Genomic DNA, 17,926 nt, shown 5'->3' with positions numbered 1-17,926 from the left:
ATGGAAAGAGAATACACTTGCTTGCACAAACACAGTAGGCCAGGAGGTCAGCAAAAGCCCTGGAAAGGGCCAAGGGCGGCTCTTTCGCCTTCCCCATGGCGCAACTTGGAGGAAGCGATAGTGGAAGCAGACCTACCTGAAGGCCACCTTAAGTTTTATTTCATTTATTCTTTCAGCTTCTAGGCTGCTTTTCTTGTAGTTTCCAAGAGGACAAACACAGCAAGGAGAATTCCAACAGTAAGGAAAATGTTTCAAAGTATTTATTACAATAGAGACAATTCACAGTAGCAGAATTGAAGGTGTGCCACCTGGAGACTACTGTCACTAAGCAGAGTGACTGACAGTTGAGGTGGTGAACATCATCCCTGTAAGTGCCTCAGAGTCCACCCTCTGCATCTGATGCCCCTGCTCACAAGCAGCTCTTCCTCCATCCAGCCATCAGCTAAAGGCTTATCCACACTTACCGTTCCTCTGCTCTTTCCAGGCACATTATGTGATTTAAAGCTCCATGTCTAAGCGCCCCCCCCCCCCCCGTTGCTCCAGAGCTCTCCTTGCAAAAACCCGCTCTTTAAAGCTCAATCAGAGTAAACATCAATCTGCAGAAAACCCAAATTGAAGTTTACTCCGATTCAGCTCTAAAGAGTGGGTTTTCGCAGGGAAAGCTCATGGCAAAAGGTAAGTGTGGATAAGCCCTAATTGACTGCAGGAACCTTGGACTCAGCTGGTTTCAGAGCCATGATCTGCAAATACAAGAGCCCTAAGCAGATGTCCCAAACTACCAGTTACATATGGAAGGCAGAGAGATGGGAAGAACTCCATGACTGTGCTATCCCCACATATCTTCCATAGTGGGAACTGATGCATGTAATTCCATCCAGAAATGATGTCCAAAGCTTGGGTGTCTGGACACCATTTCTGGATGGAGATATGTGCATCAGTTCCCACTAGAAAGTAACGTGCACCCACGTCTGCTGCCACAGCTGAACAGCAGAAATTCAAAAAGTGCCATTTGCCCATACCTCCATCTTTATGGGAGAGCTGCATCTATAGGGTTTCAGCCTGTGATGCTGCCATTCCAGGCAGCCATCCTCTTGACAAGGATGTTAATTGGCACCCTAACCAGGTAGACCTCAAAATTCTCAGAAACTGAAATAGTGACCTGACACTTTGACTATCCTGGATCAGAGACACTCCTGAAGATTAGTCAGATCTCCAGATCAGAGCTGCAGTCTTCGGATAGCATACGTCTAAACCCTGGGTTGCATGTAGCTCAGTTCTACTCAGACCCATTAAATTACAGGACTCCATTTAGTCACATCCATTAATTTTGATGTGTCTACTCTGGAATAGAACTTAGCTGCATACAAAATAAGTTCTGCTAAAAACCGATGGTAGGGGAGTTTGGAATGATATTGCCACCAGAGTCCAGAAAGTGACTGACATACAGTGACTGAAGAACATGTTTCCTTCTTGGCAAGGCTTTAAAAAACACAACAAAGCTTAAAAGTAACTAACACGAACAGACCTTTTACCAAACCTCTGTCAGTCAACTGTAGGACAAGAGAGCTCCTGCTCATTTCTGCCCCTTGAACCATCACACCACCTTGGACTTACTATGGTTGAGAATATACGCTGCAAAATAAAGTTAGGTTCTTACCAAAACAGAATATCAAGTAAAGTGTTTAAAATTGTTTTATGTGCAGATCTTGGTGAACTGTGATAAATGCTATCTGTGATGTCTGAGTTGCAGGGGGCATACTAAAATCTGCAGTTGTATAAAATTTAAAATATACTGTATCCAGGAGACTAAGAGAGATTTCAGTGTTATTCACACTGATGTCAAGCAACATGCTTTTATCTTCAACTCTAGGTTGGGCTTGTGGGTTTAAAATTTATAGCTACCCATAGGACTGACTCCTGCCCTGCCTATTTTTAATCTGTGTACATATTATGGCTCTGGAACAGGAGACTCAGTGGAAACAGCAACCGAGTACTTTTATGCTGTTTATGCCAAATAATGTTTCTGCTCTTTCAGGGCACAAGTGTGCATGAACTCTCATTTTGGTCAAATCACGGAACGACTGCTGGTGGAATATCAAAAGAGAACTTCTGTGTTGACAGGGTGTATTTTTTCAAACCTGGGCAGTGTAAAATAAAAGCTTCTACCACTGCTTCGCTAACCGCAGAGTAACAGTGAACCTCTTTCAGATGCACACACTTTCCTGCCAGTTCTATTAGTGAAGCATTGAGGTCAGCAGAGGGGGCGTTGTAAAGGACCAGCCTCTCCAAAGTCCTGCTGTAGGTGCTAGCAATGAACTTAACCTGATCGGCCATGTGCAGAGGTGTGTCAAAATGCAAAGCGGCCACGGGGATGGTTGGCTTCAGTACCACAAGCATCTTCCTTATAGGGACTGTTGGAGCAAACTCCAGCCTCACGCGGAACTGTGGGTGCTTCTCACTCACCATAGCCCAAAGCTCTTTGGGAATGTTGACGTCCAGGCCTTCATAGAAAAGGTCCAGAAACCGGAACGGCCCTCTGTTCGGTTTCAGCAGTTCCCAAAACATCTTCTCAGATAAGCTGGCATAGCAGACCCCCAAGGCAGATAACTTAGGGCAGGTCCTCAGAACATCAGAGATGGTGTCTGGCTTGAGAATCATTGGACCAGGCGCTTGGTTGTTGATGAACAAGGTGTGCAGGTTTGGGCTGCTGGATGCAATCATCTGAACAGTCCCATTGTCCAGAGTGAAAGGCATTTGCCGGAAGTCAATATACTGGAGATCAATCCCATTCCTGCTCTGGCAGATACTCCGGATGCTGTGCAGGACATCTTGGCCGGAATAGAAATAGGGGCTTATTCCCAGGCATACAATACAGAGCCCCTGCAACCTGCAGCTCCGACAGGCCAACGTGTCCAAGATGCCTGTGGCTTGTCTCCGGTTCAGGTCCAGGGACTGCTCAACCACCAACTGCAGGTGTCTGATGAGGCCTAGGAATGGCTGTAGCCACTGCAACAGGCACTCATCGTCCTCATCCTCTGTGTCAAAACTGAAATAAGAGGTTGGGGAGAAGCCATGAACTCCTGCAGTGCTGAATTTGAGTTGCAGCAAATGAGCACTTCTAATATTCCTCTCTGGAACATTGACTAATTTGCATTTCTTCTAGATCTAGGAGCAAGTTAGACAACTCTACAGCTGTAGCATCACCCCCCGGCAACCTTTTATTTAACTATGTTTAATAGCCTTTCTTCCAAGGAGCTTGAGGCAATATCCATGTTTCTTCCCCGCCCCCTTCATTTTACCCTCAGAACAACCCTGTGAGGTGGGTTCAGCTGAGAGATATCGTGACTGTCCCAAGGTCAGCCTGTAAGCATAATAGTTTGACCAACTATTAAGTCTGAGCTTTAACCATTTTCAGGTATACTTTGTGCCTCCCCCCCCCCCTTTTAGAGGGAGAAATGTACACTTAACGCTAATTTGGATTTTTCTAGTTATAAACAGTGTGGCTTGGAACATGATTCAGCTTTCCAGGTTAGAATGAGTCAGGGAGGACCAACTATCCTTGTATTATAATCAGACAGCTCTAGCAAATAGAGTTTGAACATTCTGTGAGCAAAATAAATGCTTGTTTGTGGACACTACTGCAAATGCGCACTCAGAACCATGCAGGAAATGGAACCCACCAGTTACAGCATGCTCTCCATGCAGCTTGATTTAATCCTGCACTAGGACACTGTCCTCTATTATGACACACACCGTGTTTTTACTGCAAGGTGCAAAAAAAAATTTCATAAATAATTTTTGTACTTTTCAGTTAATTTGGGACCTTTGCCAAATTCCTAGGATCTGGCTTTCCAGGAAGTACTCTCACCATTTCAATACACCTGTGAAGGTGTCCCAATGTCTTTCATTACACCCATAGCAAGTGTCAGGGACTGGCAGGGTGCCGCCGAGTGCTCCCTGGGAGCAGGTAGGCTGCAGTCTGGCACAGGAGAGGGGGCCACTGGTATGTGGGAACATGCATCAGCCAGGAGGCAAGTAGTAGAGGGGGGGAAAGGCAGGTCAGGCAAATGCAAGGGCCAGGTGCTTCCCACCCTCTTGTGCACCACTGTCCCCCAGAACTAGGAGGGAATTGAAAAGCGATGAGCAGAGGAAGTTTCCACACAGGCGCAGTCTGCATACATGCAGCCTGTCAGAGGAAGGCACATAAACTGGTAGAGGGGGAGTGCACTAACCTGGGAATAGCTGCCTAGATGCTAAATTGGAGTGCATAGATATCCAGAGCTGTAGAAGCGCCTGTATTATTTTTGACAATACTTAACTACAGTATCTGATGTGTGCATTCCTTGGCTGAGAAGTGCCCTTGACAGCAAAAAGGGGGGATTGGGGGGGTTTGCATGTGTATGACTACTGAGAGTCTCATTCACCTTTAAATCCATACTGACCGAACTTGTGGAGAAGATAACAAGCATGTGCCTTCCAGCAGAGAATGAGAAGGCGGCTTTGAGCCAGGGAACCTGTGGCGTTCCAGATGTTGTTTGGCTACAACTCTCAGCATCCTTATCGGCTGACCATGATAACTGGTGCCTGATGAAAACTACATCTTCATCTTCATCTACACCACACACACACATGGCTGTTAGCAGGCAAGGTCAATAACGTACATGTTCCTTTTTTACTCTACAAGCAACCAGCCGCAAATGCTGCCTCTTACCCGATTTCTGTAAAATCCCAAACAGAACTGGAATGCACTTCTGCGGCCCAGCGCTCACACACATGCACAACGTTGTATCTGTCTCTGGCAGGCAAGAAGGAAAATATGTGGGCCAGAATTTCCCCTGGGATACAGTTCCAAAGGACTTTCGCCAGCTTAGGCATCCTCTGGAACAGCTGACTGAAGACTCTAGAGTGCCACCTTCCTCACTGAAAGACAATTTCCCAAAGATGAAAGGTATCAGTTCAGTACTGTCAACACTGACTGGCAGCAGCTCCACAGGTTTCCCAGCATGTGACTACTACAAGCCCTACCTGAAAAGGTCAGGGATGGAACAGCATCAAAATTCATCAGAATACATCTTCCAGTTTTAAAACCTGAGGCATCGTATTTCTAAGTCAGATTGCATGCACGCTTTCTGAAGCGGTGGGGTGAAACTAAAATGACAAGTTGTAAAGCATGGGAGAGGAAGGAATAATTACATCTATAGTCCACCTTTACCCCAAAGGAATTCAAGGTGGCACAAATGGTTCTAGTCCTCTCCATCTTCATCTACAGCATGAGTAGGCAAACTAAGGCCCGGGGGCTGGATTCGGCCCAATCACCTTCTAAATCCGGCCCACGGACAGTCTGGGAATCTGTGTTTTTACATGAGTAGAATGTGTCTTTTTATTTAAAATGCATCTTTGGGTTATTTGTGGGGCCTGCCTGGTGTTTTTACATGAGTAGAATGTGTGCTTTTACAGTGGTGCCTCGGGTTAAGAACTTAATTCATTCTGGAGGTCCGTTCTTAAGCTGAAACTGTTCTTAACCTGAGGTACCACTTTAGCTAATGGGGCCTCCCACTGCCGCCGTGCCGCCAGCACACGATTTCTGTTCTCATCCTGAAGCAAAGTTCTTAACCCAAGGTACTATTTCTGGGTTAACGGAGTCCGTAACCTGAAGCGTATGTAACCTGAAGCGTCTGTAACCCAAGGTACCACTGTATTTAAAATGCATCTCGGTTATTTGCGGGGCATAGGAATTTGTTCATTAGTTTTTTTCCAAAATATAGTCCAGCCCCCCACAAGGTCTGAGGGACAGTGGACCGGCCCCCTGCTGAAAAAGTTTGCTGACCCCTGATCTACATCTCTATGAGGTAGGCTGGGCTGAAAGCCAGTGACTAAGCCAAGGTCACCCAGGGCTGAAGCAGACTGACTTGAAACTCCAGAGAAGCAGTCCAGTGACTCCAACCACACAGAGAAAATTCAATTGCATACTTATGTTTTATGTAAACCACTTGAGAGAGCTTGCCCATTAAATAAATAGCAATAAAGGGAATAGTTGCTGAAGCAATGTCACCCACCCACCCAGGGGTGCCAACTTGAATAAAATATTGGGGGGTGGGGGTGGAGAGCCAGGTAAGTTCCACCCCACAAAAATCGATCACATGACAGGGCACACACACACCATTTGAATGGCAACACCCATCAACTTTTGGGGGGGGGGGTCCCGTCAAATATTTTCGGGGGGGGGAGCCCAAAGTACCTCAGCCCTTAGGTGTTGACTGCAACGCACACAGCCATCTAAAGGAGCTTCCGAGTTTCCTTCCGTCCAGGTTCACAGAAATTACGCAATTTGAAAATAACGTTTGATTTATAATTCTGCAAGGCTGCCCATTTCATGCCACTCAGCGTGTTAGGGAAACCTGACAGGAGCATGCACTGGATCCGTCTTAGACAGAAGCGAGTCGGAAACGCCCAGAAAGCAAACGGTACACTTTCCCTGAAAAACCCCCTTCACCTTAATCTCGGAAGCAGCAGGGAAGCCCGGCAACCGGCGTCGCTTGAAGCAACCTGAAGAGCGAGCAACGACGCCCACCCCGCGCCCAGCACGAAGTGAGCACGGCGCGCCGCGCGCGCTCTTTTTCAGCCGGAGCTCCGCGTGCCTCTCCCGCCACACCTGCGCGCAATTAACACCTGACCGCGAGGCGGCAGCCTGAAGTACGCGTGCGCGGGGCAGGGGAGGGGGAAAGAAGCGCCGCACGTGAAGAGTTAACTCTGTCTCTTCCGGGCAACAGGAATTGACCACGAGGGGTCGCTACGCCGAGAGGACGGTAGAAAAGCAAACTTTGGTCAGATGCGGTAATTTGTTCCGTGCCCACCTCAGAAAAGGGTGGTGAGGGCGGCTCCGGCTGTACTTGAAGGCAGGGCCGGATTTAGGTTTGATGAGGCCCTAAACTACTGAAGGTAATGGGGCCCTTTATATGTCCAGCTGTCCTTTCCCAACAACAAATTGTCACTGTTTTTTGTGTTGAATATATGCTATATGGTAATTTATGGACCTAATAGATATCTAAAGTCATTTGCACATAACAAAATATGTATTTTATCAAAGCAATTGTTGAACTGATACTGAAATACAATTACCTACATCATAGGAGCCTACACAACACAAAACACTGTTGCTGTTTGTAGGTTTTATTTTGTTTTTTATCTTATATTTTGGAAATGTACATCCAGGTGTTTTTTTCTTTAATTTTTTTTGCGGCCCCCAAGAGAGTGGGGCCCTTGGCTATAGCTTGTTTAGCTTATACGGTGGTACCTTGGGTTACATACACTTCAGGTTACATATGCTTCATGTTACAGACTCCGCTAACCCAGAAATATTACCTCGGGTTAAGAATTTTGCATCAGGATGAGAACAGAAACTGTGCTCCGGCAGCACGGCAGCAGCAGGAGGCCCCATTAGCTAAAGTGGTGCTTCACGTTAAGAACAGTTTCAGATTAAGAACAGACCTCCAGAACGAATTAAATTCTTAACCCGAGGTACAACCGTACATAAATCCAGCACTGCTTGGAGGCTCTGCAATCATTGTTGAGGGGTGGGACATTTAGGGGTGCAACCACAAAAACGAAACACATTTTTAGCATTCAGAAGAAAATAGATGCAGAGCCAATTTTTATTAGTCCAGTAGATACTTACTTGAGAGTAAACCCTATGGAACTCAGTGGAGCTTACTTCTGCGTAGAAACAAATTGACAGCCCGTGCAGCTGTTTTGGAGCAAGGGATTATACATGTCCCAAGGCAAACCCAGCCAATAATCTGGCCGCTGCATTTTGGGCCAGTTAAGACTTTCTGAGTTGTCTCCAAGGGCAGCCATGTGCAGAGTACATTGCAACAATCCACTCTTCTCGGAAACAAGTCCTGTTGTGTTCTTCCCCAACCCCCACGTCTTTTTCTCTTTACAACAGGAGCTTGCACTTTGCAGGAATTCTTATTTTGTATTTAAAGAAAACTCTGGATGTTTGGATAATGGATATTATCTATGATAGTTTAAATACATTGCTCCTGGCCAGGGCAGTTCTATCTCTGCCTACCAGGGGAATAAATAAGCCAGGTGTGGCTTACATAGAAGTAGCTCGTCATGATAATATTTGCTGTTTTATTCAAAGGACTGATGGCACCTCACATATGTGATGAATAATTATATTGAGCACAAGCCCAGCTCCCTGCTTGCATCAGGTTGGGGTGATGTTCCTGAGACTTCTTGCCTCAGTTAGGGGGAAGGAAGCCTTACACATCATGGGGGCAACAGGAGAATGTGAGCTTGTCTTTGAAGGATTCTTTAATCCTCGTTTGTTAGGCTGCAGCGCCCCCTTGTGCCTTTACACCATTCTTGTATGCCTCCAATGTGTTCCTCCCCCTTTTCGTTTCAATTTAGAAGCTTTTTAGTTTAGTTTAGACCACTTGGGCACTTGTGCCCCTCCCCCCCCCAGGATGCTAGACTCCACTCCAACTCCCATCATCCCCTGCCATGAGTCATGCTTACAAAGGCTGATGGGAACTGAGTCCAGCTTACAAACCAAGAAAAAGCTCCTCTTGCACCATTATTACATGTCTTTAGGCACCAGGCAATAACATTTCTCTTTATCCAGGTATCTGGCCATTAAATAATCTATGGCCTGTTAAAGGGGTGGGGCTGTTGTTACGATTGTTTTATCATTATGCTGCCTATCATTGTGTTTTTTATTGTGTTCATAGCTGTCAAGTTACAGATTTGAAAATAAGGGACCATCCGCCTCGAAAATAAGGGATCAGCAGCCAAAATAAGGGATTTTCCAAGCACAGGTATGTTCAACTTCTGAGCCCCTCCGAGCCAAAGGCAGAAAGCCCAGCCAGCAGCCAAAAGAAGCCTCAAGCGGTGGTTCCCACAGCACAGCAACCCGGCAAAGGGGATGCAGCAAGGGAAACCACCATCACCTCTCTGCTGGGAAGCGCTGAGCAAAGGTGAGTCCGCAGGCAACGCGGCCGATTTGATCGGCACAAGGCATGCAAGCTCCACCCCCCAGTCGTTCTTAGACTCCTTATTGGGTGAGCAACACAGCCAAGCAACACAGTTGGAGCCTCCCTCCTTCCTGGCTGGCAGGGAGGGAGGGAGAGGAGCTGCTTCCTTTGAAACCCGGGAAATTTAAGGGACATCATCAATAAGTCATATTTCTGACAAAAAAATCCCCATATGAATATTATTAAGCAGAACTATAAAAACACTGTATTTCGTATACAAATATTTATTGTGAATTATGATCATATCACAGATTTAAAGTGCTATGATTTTGCAAGAATCTGAAAAATATATGCCACTCTGTAAACATTGTTCACCTGTTTCTAGGGCAAAGACTGTGATTTGTTCACACTAATAGGTAATGGGACTTAGGATGCAGTCCTAACCGTACTTACCTGGGAGTAAGCCCCACTGAATAGAGTAGCACTTGCAGCACAATCTTAGCCATATCAGCTGAGAAGTAAGTGTGTAATTCTATTTGGATTCTGTGTTTACCTACCTTACTCCTGAGCAGTTGCCTACTCCAGCAGCAAATTTAGCAACAAAGTGAGAGGAAATGGAATTGCACCACAATCCTAACTATGCCAACTCTGGAGTAAGTAAGCGTGGTTTACTCAGAGGTAAGCAGGGCTAGGATTGCAGCCTCAGTGATGCAGACAGTACTGAAATGTACACCCCGGACACTACCAAAGGCCTAAACTGCTACTGAGATAATAGGTGTGAATGTGCCTTTACTGCAGATGGAAAATCACTGGATTATTGTTGGTTTCCAAGTGCTGCGTCCCGTGGTGACCTTTAGAGTGTACTTTCTCAAACCCTTGCAGTGTAAAAGAAAGGCCTGTACCACTGCTGGGCTAACCACACAGTAACAGTGGACCTCTTTCAGATGCACACACTTTTTGGCTAGATCTATTAGCGAGGAGTTGAGGTCATCAGATGGCGTAGTGCGGATGACCAGCCTTTCCAGAGTCTTGCTGTAGTTGCTGGTGGCAAACCGAATCTGGTTCACCATGTACGTGTAAGTGTTAAGCTGCAAACTGGTTACGGGAATATTGGGCTTTAGAATCCGAGGGATCTTCCACGCAGGGACTGTGTGGTCGAACTCCATCTCCACCTGCAGCTGTGGATATCTCTCACGAACCATAGCCCAAAGCTCTTCCGGGATGACGGGGATGTACTTGTCCAGGCGCTCGCAGAAAATGTCCAGGCACTTGAAGGGCCCTCTATTTGACTTTACCAGTTCCTGGAAGACATCCTCAGACAGGCTGGCATAGTAGACCCCCAGGGTAGATAATTTAGGACAAGCCCTCAGAACCTCACAGATCGTCTCTGGCTTGACGTTGCAAACCAGGGTGCGGTTGTTGATGAACAGGGTATGCAGATTTGGACTGCTGGATGCAATCAGCTGAATGAGCCCGTCGTCCAGAGTGAAAGGCATTTGCCGGAAATCGATAAGCTGAAGGTTGGTCTTATTCTGGCTCTGGCAGATTCTCCGGATGCTCTGAATGATGTCTTGGCCGGAATAGAAAAGGGGGTTTTCTCCTTTGCACACAATGCACAGAGCCTGCAACTTGTGGTTCTGCTTGGCCAGCATGTCCAAAATCTGAGTGACGTTCCTCTGGGTTTTCTCCTGAGACTGATCAAAGGCTATTTTCAGGTGTTTGATGTGGCTCAGAAACTGGCGCAAGCTCTGCAAAGTGCCTTCGCCATCTTCATCCTCTGTGCTGCAACTGGACAAAAAATGATGGGGGTTTTAAAAAATTTCAGTTTAATATTTGCATCCTGCTTTTCCAACAACGAATGTTGAGCTCAAAGCAGGTCACAAGAAAAACAATAGCTTTAAAAACTATCAAAAGCACAGTAGCATATAAAGCAAAAATTAAAATTAAAAAAATCCCAAATTCATCACAGCATTAATACAATTCAATAGAAACTCATAGTGATCCAAAGTATCAGGAATGCACTCATTGATATAGGCTCTCTGATACGGGTTTTCAGACTCCTCAAACTTCCCTGAGGAAGATACAGATGAGAAGGAAATCTCCAGTCAGTGGGGCGGCTGGAGGTGGGGTGGAAGAACCTCAGGACTCCCCCCTAGGCCCTCCAAACCTGAGGCTGTAGCTGTCCCAACTTCCTCAGGACTGTATGGACAAGGCCCCCATCCCTTCCATATTGCAGAAGTCAGCACCTATGGAATTGGCCAAGGAACCTTTAAGCCAGCACAACCAGCTCCTCAAGGAGGGCAAGGGGTGGCTGCAGTAGAAGCCTTGTCAGCCTACAGAAAGCCTCAGGTGGCCCCAGCTCTATGCTGAGAACTGGCTAGAGAGTCCAAACCTTGCAAGAAGCAAGACTGAGTTGACGAGGGAGTTCAATCTTGCTTGGGCAGCAGGTCCCACCCACTCTATCACCTTGGGCCAATGTCTGCATATGGATAGGACAACCCACCTGCCAATCATTTGATGTCAAGATGCCATCAAACATGGACAAGTGGGTTGTTCTCCACACCCCTCACTTGAAAACTGGCCTCTTGGGGTGAGGTGATAAAGATCTGACACTGTAGGCTACTTCTGCTCCACCAGAACCAATTGCAGCACAACAGGATAAACTTCCAAATGGGAAGAGGCACTTGATAGGCTTCCTCGGGAGGTGGTGGCCTCTTCTTCAAAGGAGACCTTCAAACAGAGGCTGTACTTTAAGCTCTCCCTTCTTACCTGACCTCTGTAAAACTCCAGACGGAGCTGGTTGAAACTGCCGCAGCCCAGGGCCGGCACACACGGAATACTGTGTGCCGATCTTTAAGAGGCAAGTAGTAAAATATATTGGCCAGGATTTCTTCAGGGATGTAGCTCCAAGCGTCTGGGGCCAGCACCGGCATTCTCCTAGGGCAGCTGGTTGCAAATTTGGGAATGTAGCTTTCTTTGCTGGAAAACAAACGCACCCAAGATGAACAAAAATCAGTCAATGAAATAAGCAGAAATAACATGAAGGAGTCCAGGAAAACACCACAATAAACGATGCATTATTCCTGAGGTGAAAAATGCCAAAGGGTGGTACCCAATGCTAGTCCTACTCAGACCCACTGAAGTTAATGGACATGACTCTGAGCAGGCAAATTAGTATTGTGAAAAGGGGCTACACATAGGTCGTCAGGTAAAACATTTCATGCAATAACTTATGAACTTATCACATGGACACCCTTCACAAGAACATGTCATTGTGTGAATATCCAGAGGGCAAAGTTACTCCATCAGTCGGCAACCTGGTTGTCTGCACTAAGCCTTGGAGGCAGATAGAGAATCAATGACATCATTCAGTAAAAAGTCAGGCAGGAGGAATCATACGAATATCCACAAGAGTTCCCTATTCAGTGTTTGTTGCCAAATCCTAAAGAAGCCACCTCCCTTGTCAACTGGTTGTTGTTTTTGCTGCAGGTTCCATCTGCAACTATCCTAGATGGAGGCAAGATTAAATTCAGAAGGAAAGCTGAACCCACCCAAATTCAAAACATGAATGCTCAACACTGGGTGGCCTGCTCCCTAGCTCAGTGGGAGGGCAGATGCTTTGAATGCAGATAAATGCCAATGAGTTACCGTATTTTTCGCCCTATAAGGCACACCGGCCCATAGGACGCACCTAGTTTTCAGGGGGGGGGGGGGGAAATCAAGGAAAAAAATATGATTTCCCCCCGCGCAGATCTGGGAGCAGTGGACAGGCTGCACGCAGCCTGTGCGCTACTCCAAGACCTTCTCCCTGCTTTTGTGGGAGGTGGAGGAATTCCCCCACCTCCCATGAAAGCCCACAGGAGCCATGCGCGACTCCTGCGGGCTTTTCGACCAGGAGGGAGAAGGGACTGAAACGGCCATTCAGTCCCTTGTCCCTCCTCGGGGAAAAGGCCCCAAGAGCGGCCTTCCCCCCCCCCATAGAAAAGCCAGCAGAAGCCGCGCACCCTTTAAAGAGTGCGCGGCTTCTGCATGCTTTTGCGGGAGGTGGGGGAAATTCCCCATCTCCCGTAAAAGCCCACAGGAGGGAGAAGGGACTGACTCAGCCAGTCAGTCCCTTCTCCCTCCTTGGGGAAAAGCCCCCAAGAGCTGCATGCTCTTTAAAGGCTGTGCGGCTCCTGCGGGCTTTTCTGCGAGGTGGGGGAATTCCCCCACCCCATAGAAAAGCCTGCAGAAGCCGCGCAGCCTTTAAAGAACACGCGGCTCCTGCGGGCTTTTCGACCCAGCTTGTGGGGCTGGCGATGGGGGGAAGTGCTGCTTTCCCCCACCGCCAGCCTCAAAGCGGGGTTGGGGAGCAGCCCAAAGGCGTCGCGCACCTTCCCGCTGCCCCCGATCCTCTGGGGCTGGCGATGGGGGGAAGCGCTGCTTTCCCCCACCGCCAGCCTCAAAGCGGGGTTGGGGAGCAGCCCAAAGGCGTTGCGCACCTTCCCGCTGCCCCCGATCCGCTGGGGCTGGCGATGGGGGGAAGCGCTGCTTTCCCCCACCGCCAGCCTCAAAGAGCAGACTCTCCTGGCTTCAGCGAAAGCAACGCGAAGCCTCCGGAGCGCAGGCTTTGGAGGCTTCGCGTTGCTATCGCTGAAGCCAAGCAGCCTACATTCGCCCCATAGGACGCACACACATTTCCCCTTCATTTTTTGAGGGGAAAAAGTGCGTCCTATAGGGTGAAAAATAAGGTAAGTAGTCTAGTTAGGACTTGAACCTGATCTCATTTGGAAATTACCTTGGTGTTTTTTTTACTTATTTATTTACTAAAGGGACCCAGGGCAGCAAGTACAAGTCCAGGACAGACACAGACTGGGAAATAGCCCTGCTTTAAAAGGCTTGTTGAAAGAAGCTGGTCTTCAGTAGCTGCTGAAAAGACAACAGAGATGTCGCCTAATATTTAATGGGATGGCATTCCAAGGGCAGGTGCTACAACACTAAAGGCTCACTTCCTACATAGTACTGTGTGGAACAGATCTCCAGGCTTGGGACCCAAATATATTTTGGCCTAAATCTCTCAGTATGAACCTCCCAGGACCCTTCAACCTTCACCTGAAGCCCTTTTCCAGGTGTCCCCTCTGAGAGAGGCTCGGATGAAGTTGCCTTATACTGAGGCAGACCTTCCATCTCAGTATTGTCTGCCTTGAGTCTACAGGCTGCCTATCTCCAAGCCATACCTGGAGCTGCTATCTAGGAGTTCTCGCATGCAAAATAAGTTCCTCTGTTCCTGGCACTGGGTGGCTGCATTTGGCAGAATGGAAGAGAGTTTGGATTTGATATCCCGCTTTATCACTACCCGAAGGAGTCTCAAAGCGGCTAACATTCTTCTTTCCCTTCCTCCCCCATAACAAACACTCTGTGTGGTGAGTGGGGCTGAGAGACTTCAAAGAAGTCCACGGTCATCCAGCCCAAGGTCACCCAGCAGCTACATGTGGAGGAGCGGGGACACAGTTCACCAGATTACGAGTCCACCGCTCTTAACCACTACACCACACTGGCTCTCATGCAGAACTATGGCTCTCGAAAAAGTAAGACTGTGTAGAAATGCTCACGTTATTTTTAGGCACCTCAGGGATGGAGAGGGAAGCACCATTCCTCTGCTAAGCAGTTGTATACCCAGGAAAGAGTATTTTGCATCATACATACCAGGAGCCCCTGGATGTGCTTTCCTCTTCTGCCTGCTCAAGCCACCATGTGCTCTCTCCTTTCCTCCTGGGCACAAAGAGATCAGTCACTCTCTCAAAGGTCACAATGAAGGCGTCTGCAACAGGAAAGCCCCATAAACTCTGTTTCCTTTCTGAAACCATGAAGTCACTTCCTTGTATTCAGTACAAGGTTGTTGTTTTTTAAAGCAAGGGGGGGGAGGCTTACGCAAAAGGAAGTTGTGCCTGATTTTAAACACTCCTTGACCCACCGTTTTTGCCACTCCTCATATAAAAAGGAGGCCTCATTCATGTGCTGTGTCAAAAGTTGGAAGGGGGGAAGGATCTAGCAAGTCAGTGTGCGCAGGGGAGGGGAGGGGGCACTTTTTTTTTTAACAAACACCAGTGAAGTAGCATCAGAATCAGATGGCTCTATTGAGCTGTAAGGAAACTCCACAAACCAGGGCATTGAAGGAAGGTTTTGAGTGGGTCATCGCAGGGTACTGCCTTTCCCTGGTACTTCTCACCATTTTAAAAATCCATGTCTGAGGTTCTCAGCTGAAAAAGGTTCTCTTCCCTGACTTCTATAAAGGGTTGGGGTGAATCTTGATCACCTTTGCAGACAACACAAAGCAGGGAGAGATAGGTCTATGATAGGAATTTTGAAGTCTTAGATATATGGTAATGTTCATAGCCGCACATACAGCACAGGAAGACCGACCTGGAACCATTTTGATTCCCAAACTGTCTCAAACTGACCAAATGTTTTCTCGAATCGAACTGTCCCAAACTGACCAAATGTTTTCTCTGCAAGGTCAAAGGAAAATGGAAAAGCCTCCCCATTGTCTTTTCCTTCACAAATCCTATCTTAAGGGTATGTCTGTGTTTGAATAGGGTGTGAGCCTGTGACATGGCCCAGGAACTAAGTATTTATCATTACAAAAGATTGGCCAGGCTCCCAAGGCAATCCAATCAAGTAACCTGCTAGACAGAAGATAAACAACATTCAAATTTCTGTTTAAACTGCCTTTTCTGTGATGTATGTATGATGTTTCTGGGGGTGGTCTTGATCTACAGGGTGGCAATTTCAAAAGTCTTTATAAGGCTTTGCACACCATTTTTCTGGGTTCCTCCTCCTCTCCTGTGGGTGAGGGGAGCACCCTGTTGCAACAGATCAATAAAGATCAAGCTTACTAGCTGCTTTGCTTCTCAATATTCTCTGGTTGGCCTCTGTTATTCTTTCCTACCAATAGGGAACCTATGTAAGGACTCTATATGGGCTCTTGGATACCCCATAAGGAAAAAGGGCAATTTTTGTTTACAACAGGTTGAACCCCTCAGAAGACAGGAACTATTAGTCACCCCTTGTTAGGTTTAGTAAGTCAACTGGCTCCAAATCCAGCTAATAGTAGCATCCTCTAGGCCACAATTTACCAGCTTCTCTGCAAGAACATCATGGGGGACTCTGTGTAAGGCCTTACTGAAATCAAGATATGCCACGCCCACCACATTCCCCTGATCCACCCAGCTTGTAACTCTTATCAAAAAAAGAAATGCGATTCATCTAGCATGGCTTGTTTTTGAGAAACCCATGCTAGCTCTTAGTAATCGTAACATCCTTTTGCTCACTGATTAAAAAGACAAGATGACTTTGCATATGAAAAGATCAGCATATGGCACAACAATTGAAACAAAACGTGTCCAAAACAAACATGGAGAAATCTAAATTTCCCACTGCACATTTACACTTGCATCCCTCCCCCAACACCCGCCCCCCTGCCCCAGATAGTTAATTTTACTACTGCACTGTTGAGAAAGGAGTGGCTTTCTCCCACCCTAAGGTAAAGTTCATGATGAGTCAAGGTAACCGTTAGCGATTTCTGCTGCCTCTGCCCAAGAATTCCTTGTCAGTGACTCAGCAAGGGAGAGGCAGAATTCTGAAATAAAATAACATAAAAGCAAACCCCAGGGTGGGGAGAGGAGAATAAACAGTTTATATGTTGCTCTTTCCATGAGAAGCTGGAAGTTCCCAGTGGCTCTTGAAGGGGAATTCTTTCTTTAAAAGAAAGAGCATTGCTGCCTTTCTGTTCAATCGTTATTTATTTACTTATTGCATTTAAATGCCACCTTTTCTCCGCAGAGCTCCAGGCGGTGCACATAGGTCTCCCCTCTCTCCGTTTTATCCTAACAACCCTGTGAAGTAGGTTAGGCTGGGAGGCAGTGACTGGCGCCCACGGGCACCCAATGAGTGTCATGGCTGAGCAGGGATTTGATGTGCTCAGTGCTTCCCATGTGCCACAAACAGAGCTTGCAGGGCACTTTGCGCAGCGCTTTCCAAGCACCTGACAACCCGCTGGTTGCCAGGTGCTCTTGGGAAGTGTTGTGCAGGAGGTTTTCATGGCACTTACAGTAGGCGGTGCCTGGAAAGTCCCTTTGGGCCAAGCCCTGCCTTAGCTGGCCCACACCTGACAGGAGTAGGCAAGTGGGCATGGCTTACCTCAAATGGCCTCATAGGCCAAACGGGGAGGCTTGGCAGACCAAATTTTACCTGCAGACGGGAGGTTCCCCAACCCTGCCCTAACCAATACTCCTTAACCTTCCCAATATGGGGATATGAGAATGTTTTACTATCCTGTTAATTGTGCTGTTTTAAATGTGCTGACCTTTAAAGCCCTAAATGGCCTCGGCCCAGTATACCTGAAGGAGCGCCTCCACCCCCATCGTTCAGCCCAGACACTGAGGTCCAGCTCCGAGGGTCTTCTGGCAGTTCCCTCACTGCGAGGGAACCAGGCAGAGGGCCTTCTCGGTGGTGGCGCCCATCCTGTGGAATGCTCTCCCATCAGATGTCAAGGAAATAAACAACTACCTGACTTTTAGAAGACATCTGAAGGCAGCCTTGATTAGGGAAATGTTTAATGTTCGATGTTTTCTTGTGTTTTTAATATCCTGTTGGATAAAAATAGAGGTTCAAGTGGTATCATGGAGTTGCAGAAGCAAGGATGCAGAGAGGCAGTGCAGCTCCTAAAGGAACATCACTTGTAAGGGCAACCCACCCAGCATTAAGAAATAAAAAAATCCAACCCTCTCTCTCTTAAACTTTTCTGCAGGGCAGACTTTTTCTTAGGAGTGCAGTCATTACAGCCCTGCCAGTAATGCTTTAAACCGAGGCTGTGAGAGCTATCCTTGACCTCTGATGCACTGGCAGCGCGATTCCTGAGACACTTGCTGCCCAAGGCTGTCCACAGAATGACAGATGGACTGAAAGAC

At 47.3% G+C, this 17,926-nt stretch overlaps 1 protein-coding gene across 1 annotated transcript; it reads right to left on the bottom strand.

The window, feature by feature from the left end:
- Positions 1–238: 238 nt before the first annotated feature.
- FBXL8 (F-box and leucine rich repeat protein 8) lies at positions 239–16,401 on the bottom strand. Its single transcript, XM_081016775.1, has 5 exons — positions 14,664–16,401; positions 11,748–11,957; positions 9,786–10,766; positions 4,712–4,912; positions 239–3,046 (listed from the first exon to the last, which is right to left on the bottom strand). The coding sequence occupies exons 1-5, from the start codon at positions 14,822–14,824 to the stop codon at positions 2,071–2,073; spliced, it is 2,529 nt and encodes an 842-aa protein (XP_080872901.1). The 5' UTR covers positions 14,825–16,401; the 3' UTR covers positions 239–2,070.
- Between the last annotated feature and the right edge of the window lie 1,525 nt (positions 16,402–17,926).

The sequence above is a fragment of the Podarcis pityusensis genome, assembly GCF_964106645.2.
Source record: "Podarcis pityusensis genome assembly, chromosome: 8".
Lineage (NCBI taxonomy): Eukaryota > Metazoa > Chordata > Lepidosauria > Squamata > Lacertidae > Podarcis > Podarcis pityusensis.
The sequence above is the reverse complement of the archived record's forward strand: the minus strand, read 5'-3'. Positions and strand labels throughout refer to the sequence as shown.

What these genes read in the sequence shown, in the direction of transcription:
- FBXL8 (XM_081016775.1), bottom strand. Translation starts at nt 14,824, where the DNA reads ATGGTTTCAGAAAGGAAACAGAGTTTATGGGGCTTTCCTGTTGCAGAC. An exon ending in TGGAGTTTTACAGAGGTCAG is followed by an intron (nt 10,767 to 11,747) that starts GTAAGAAGGGAG and finishes TTTTTTGTCCAG; the next exon opens with TTGCAGCACAGAGGATGAAG. An exon ending in TGGGATTTTACAGAAATCGG is followed by an intron (nt 3,047 to 4,711) that starts GTAAGAGGCAGC and finishes CTCTTATTTCAG; the next exon opens with TTTTGACACAGAGGATGAGG.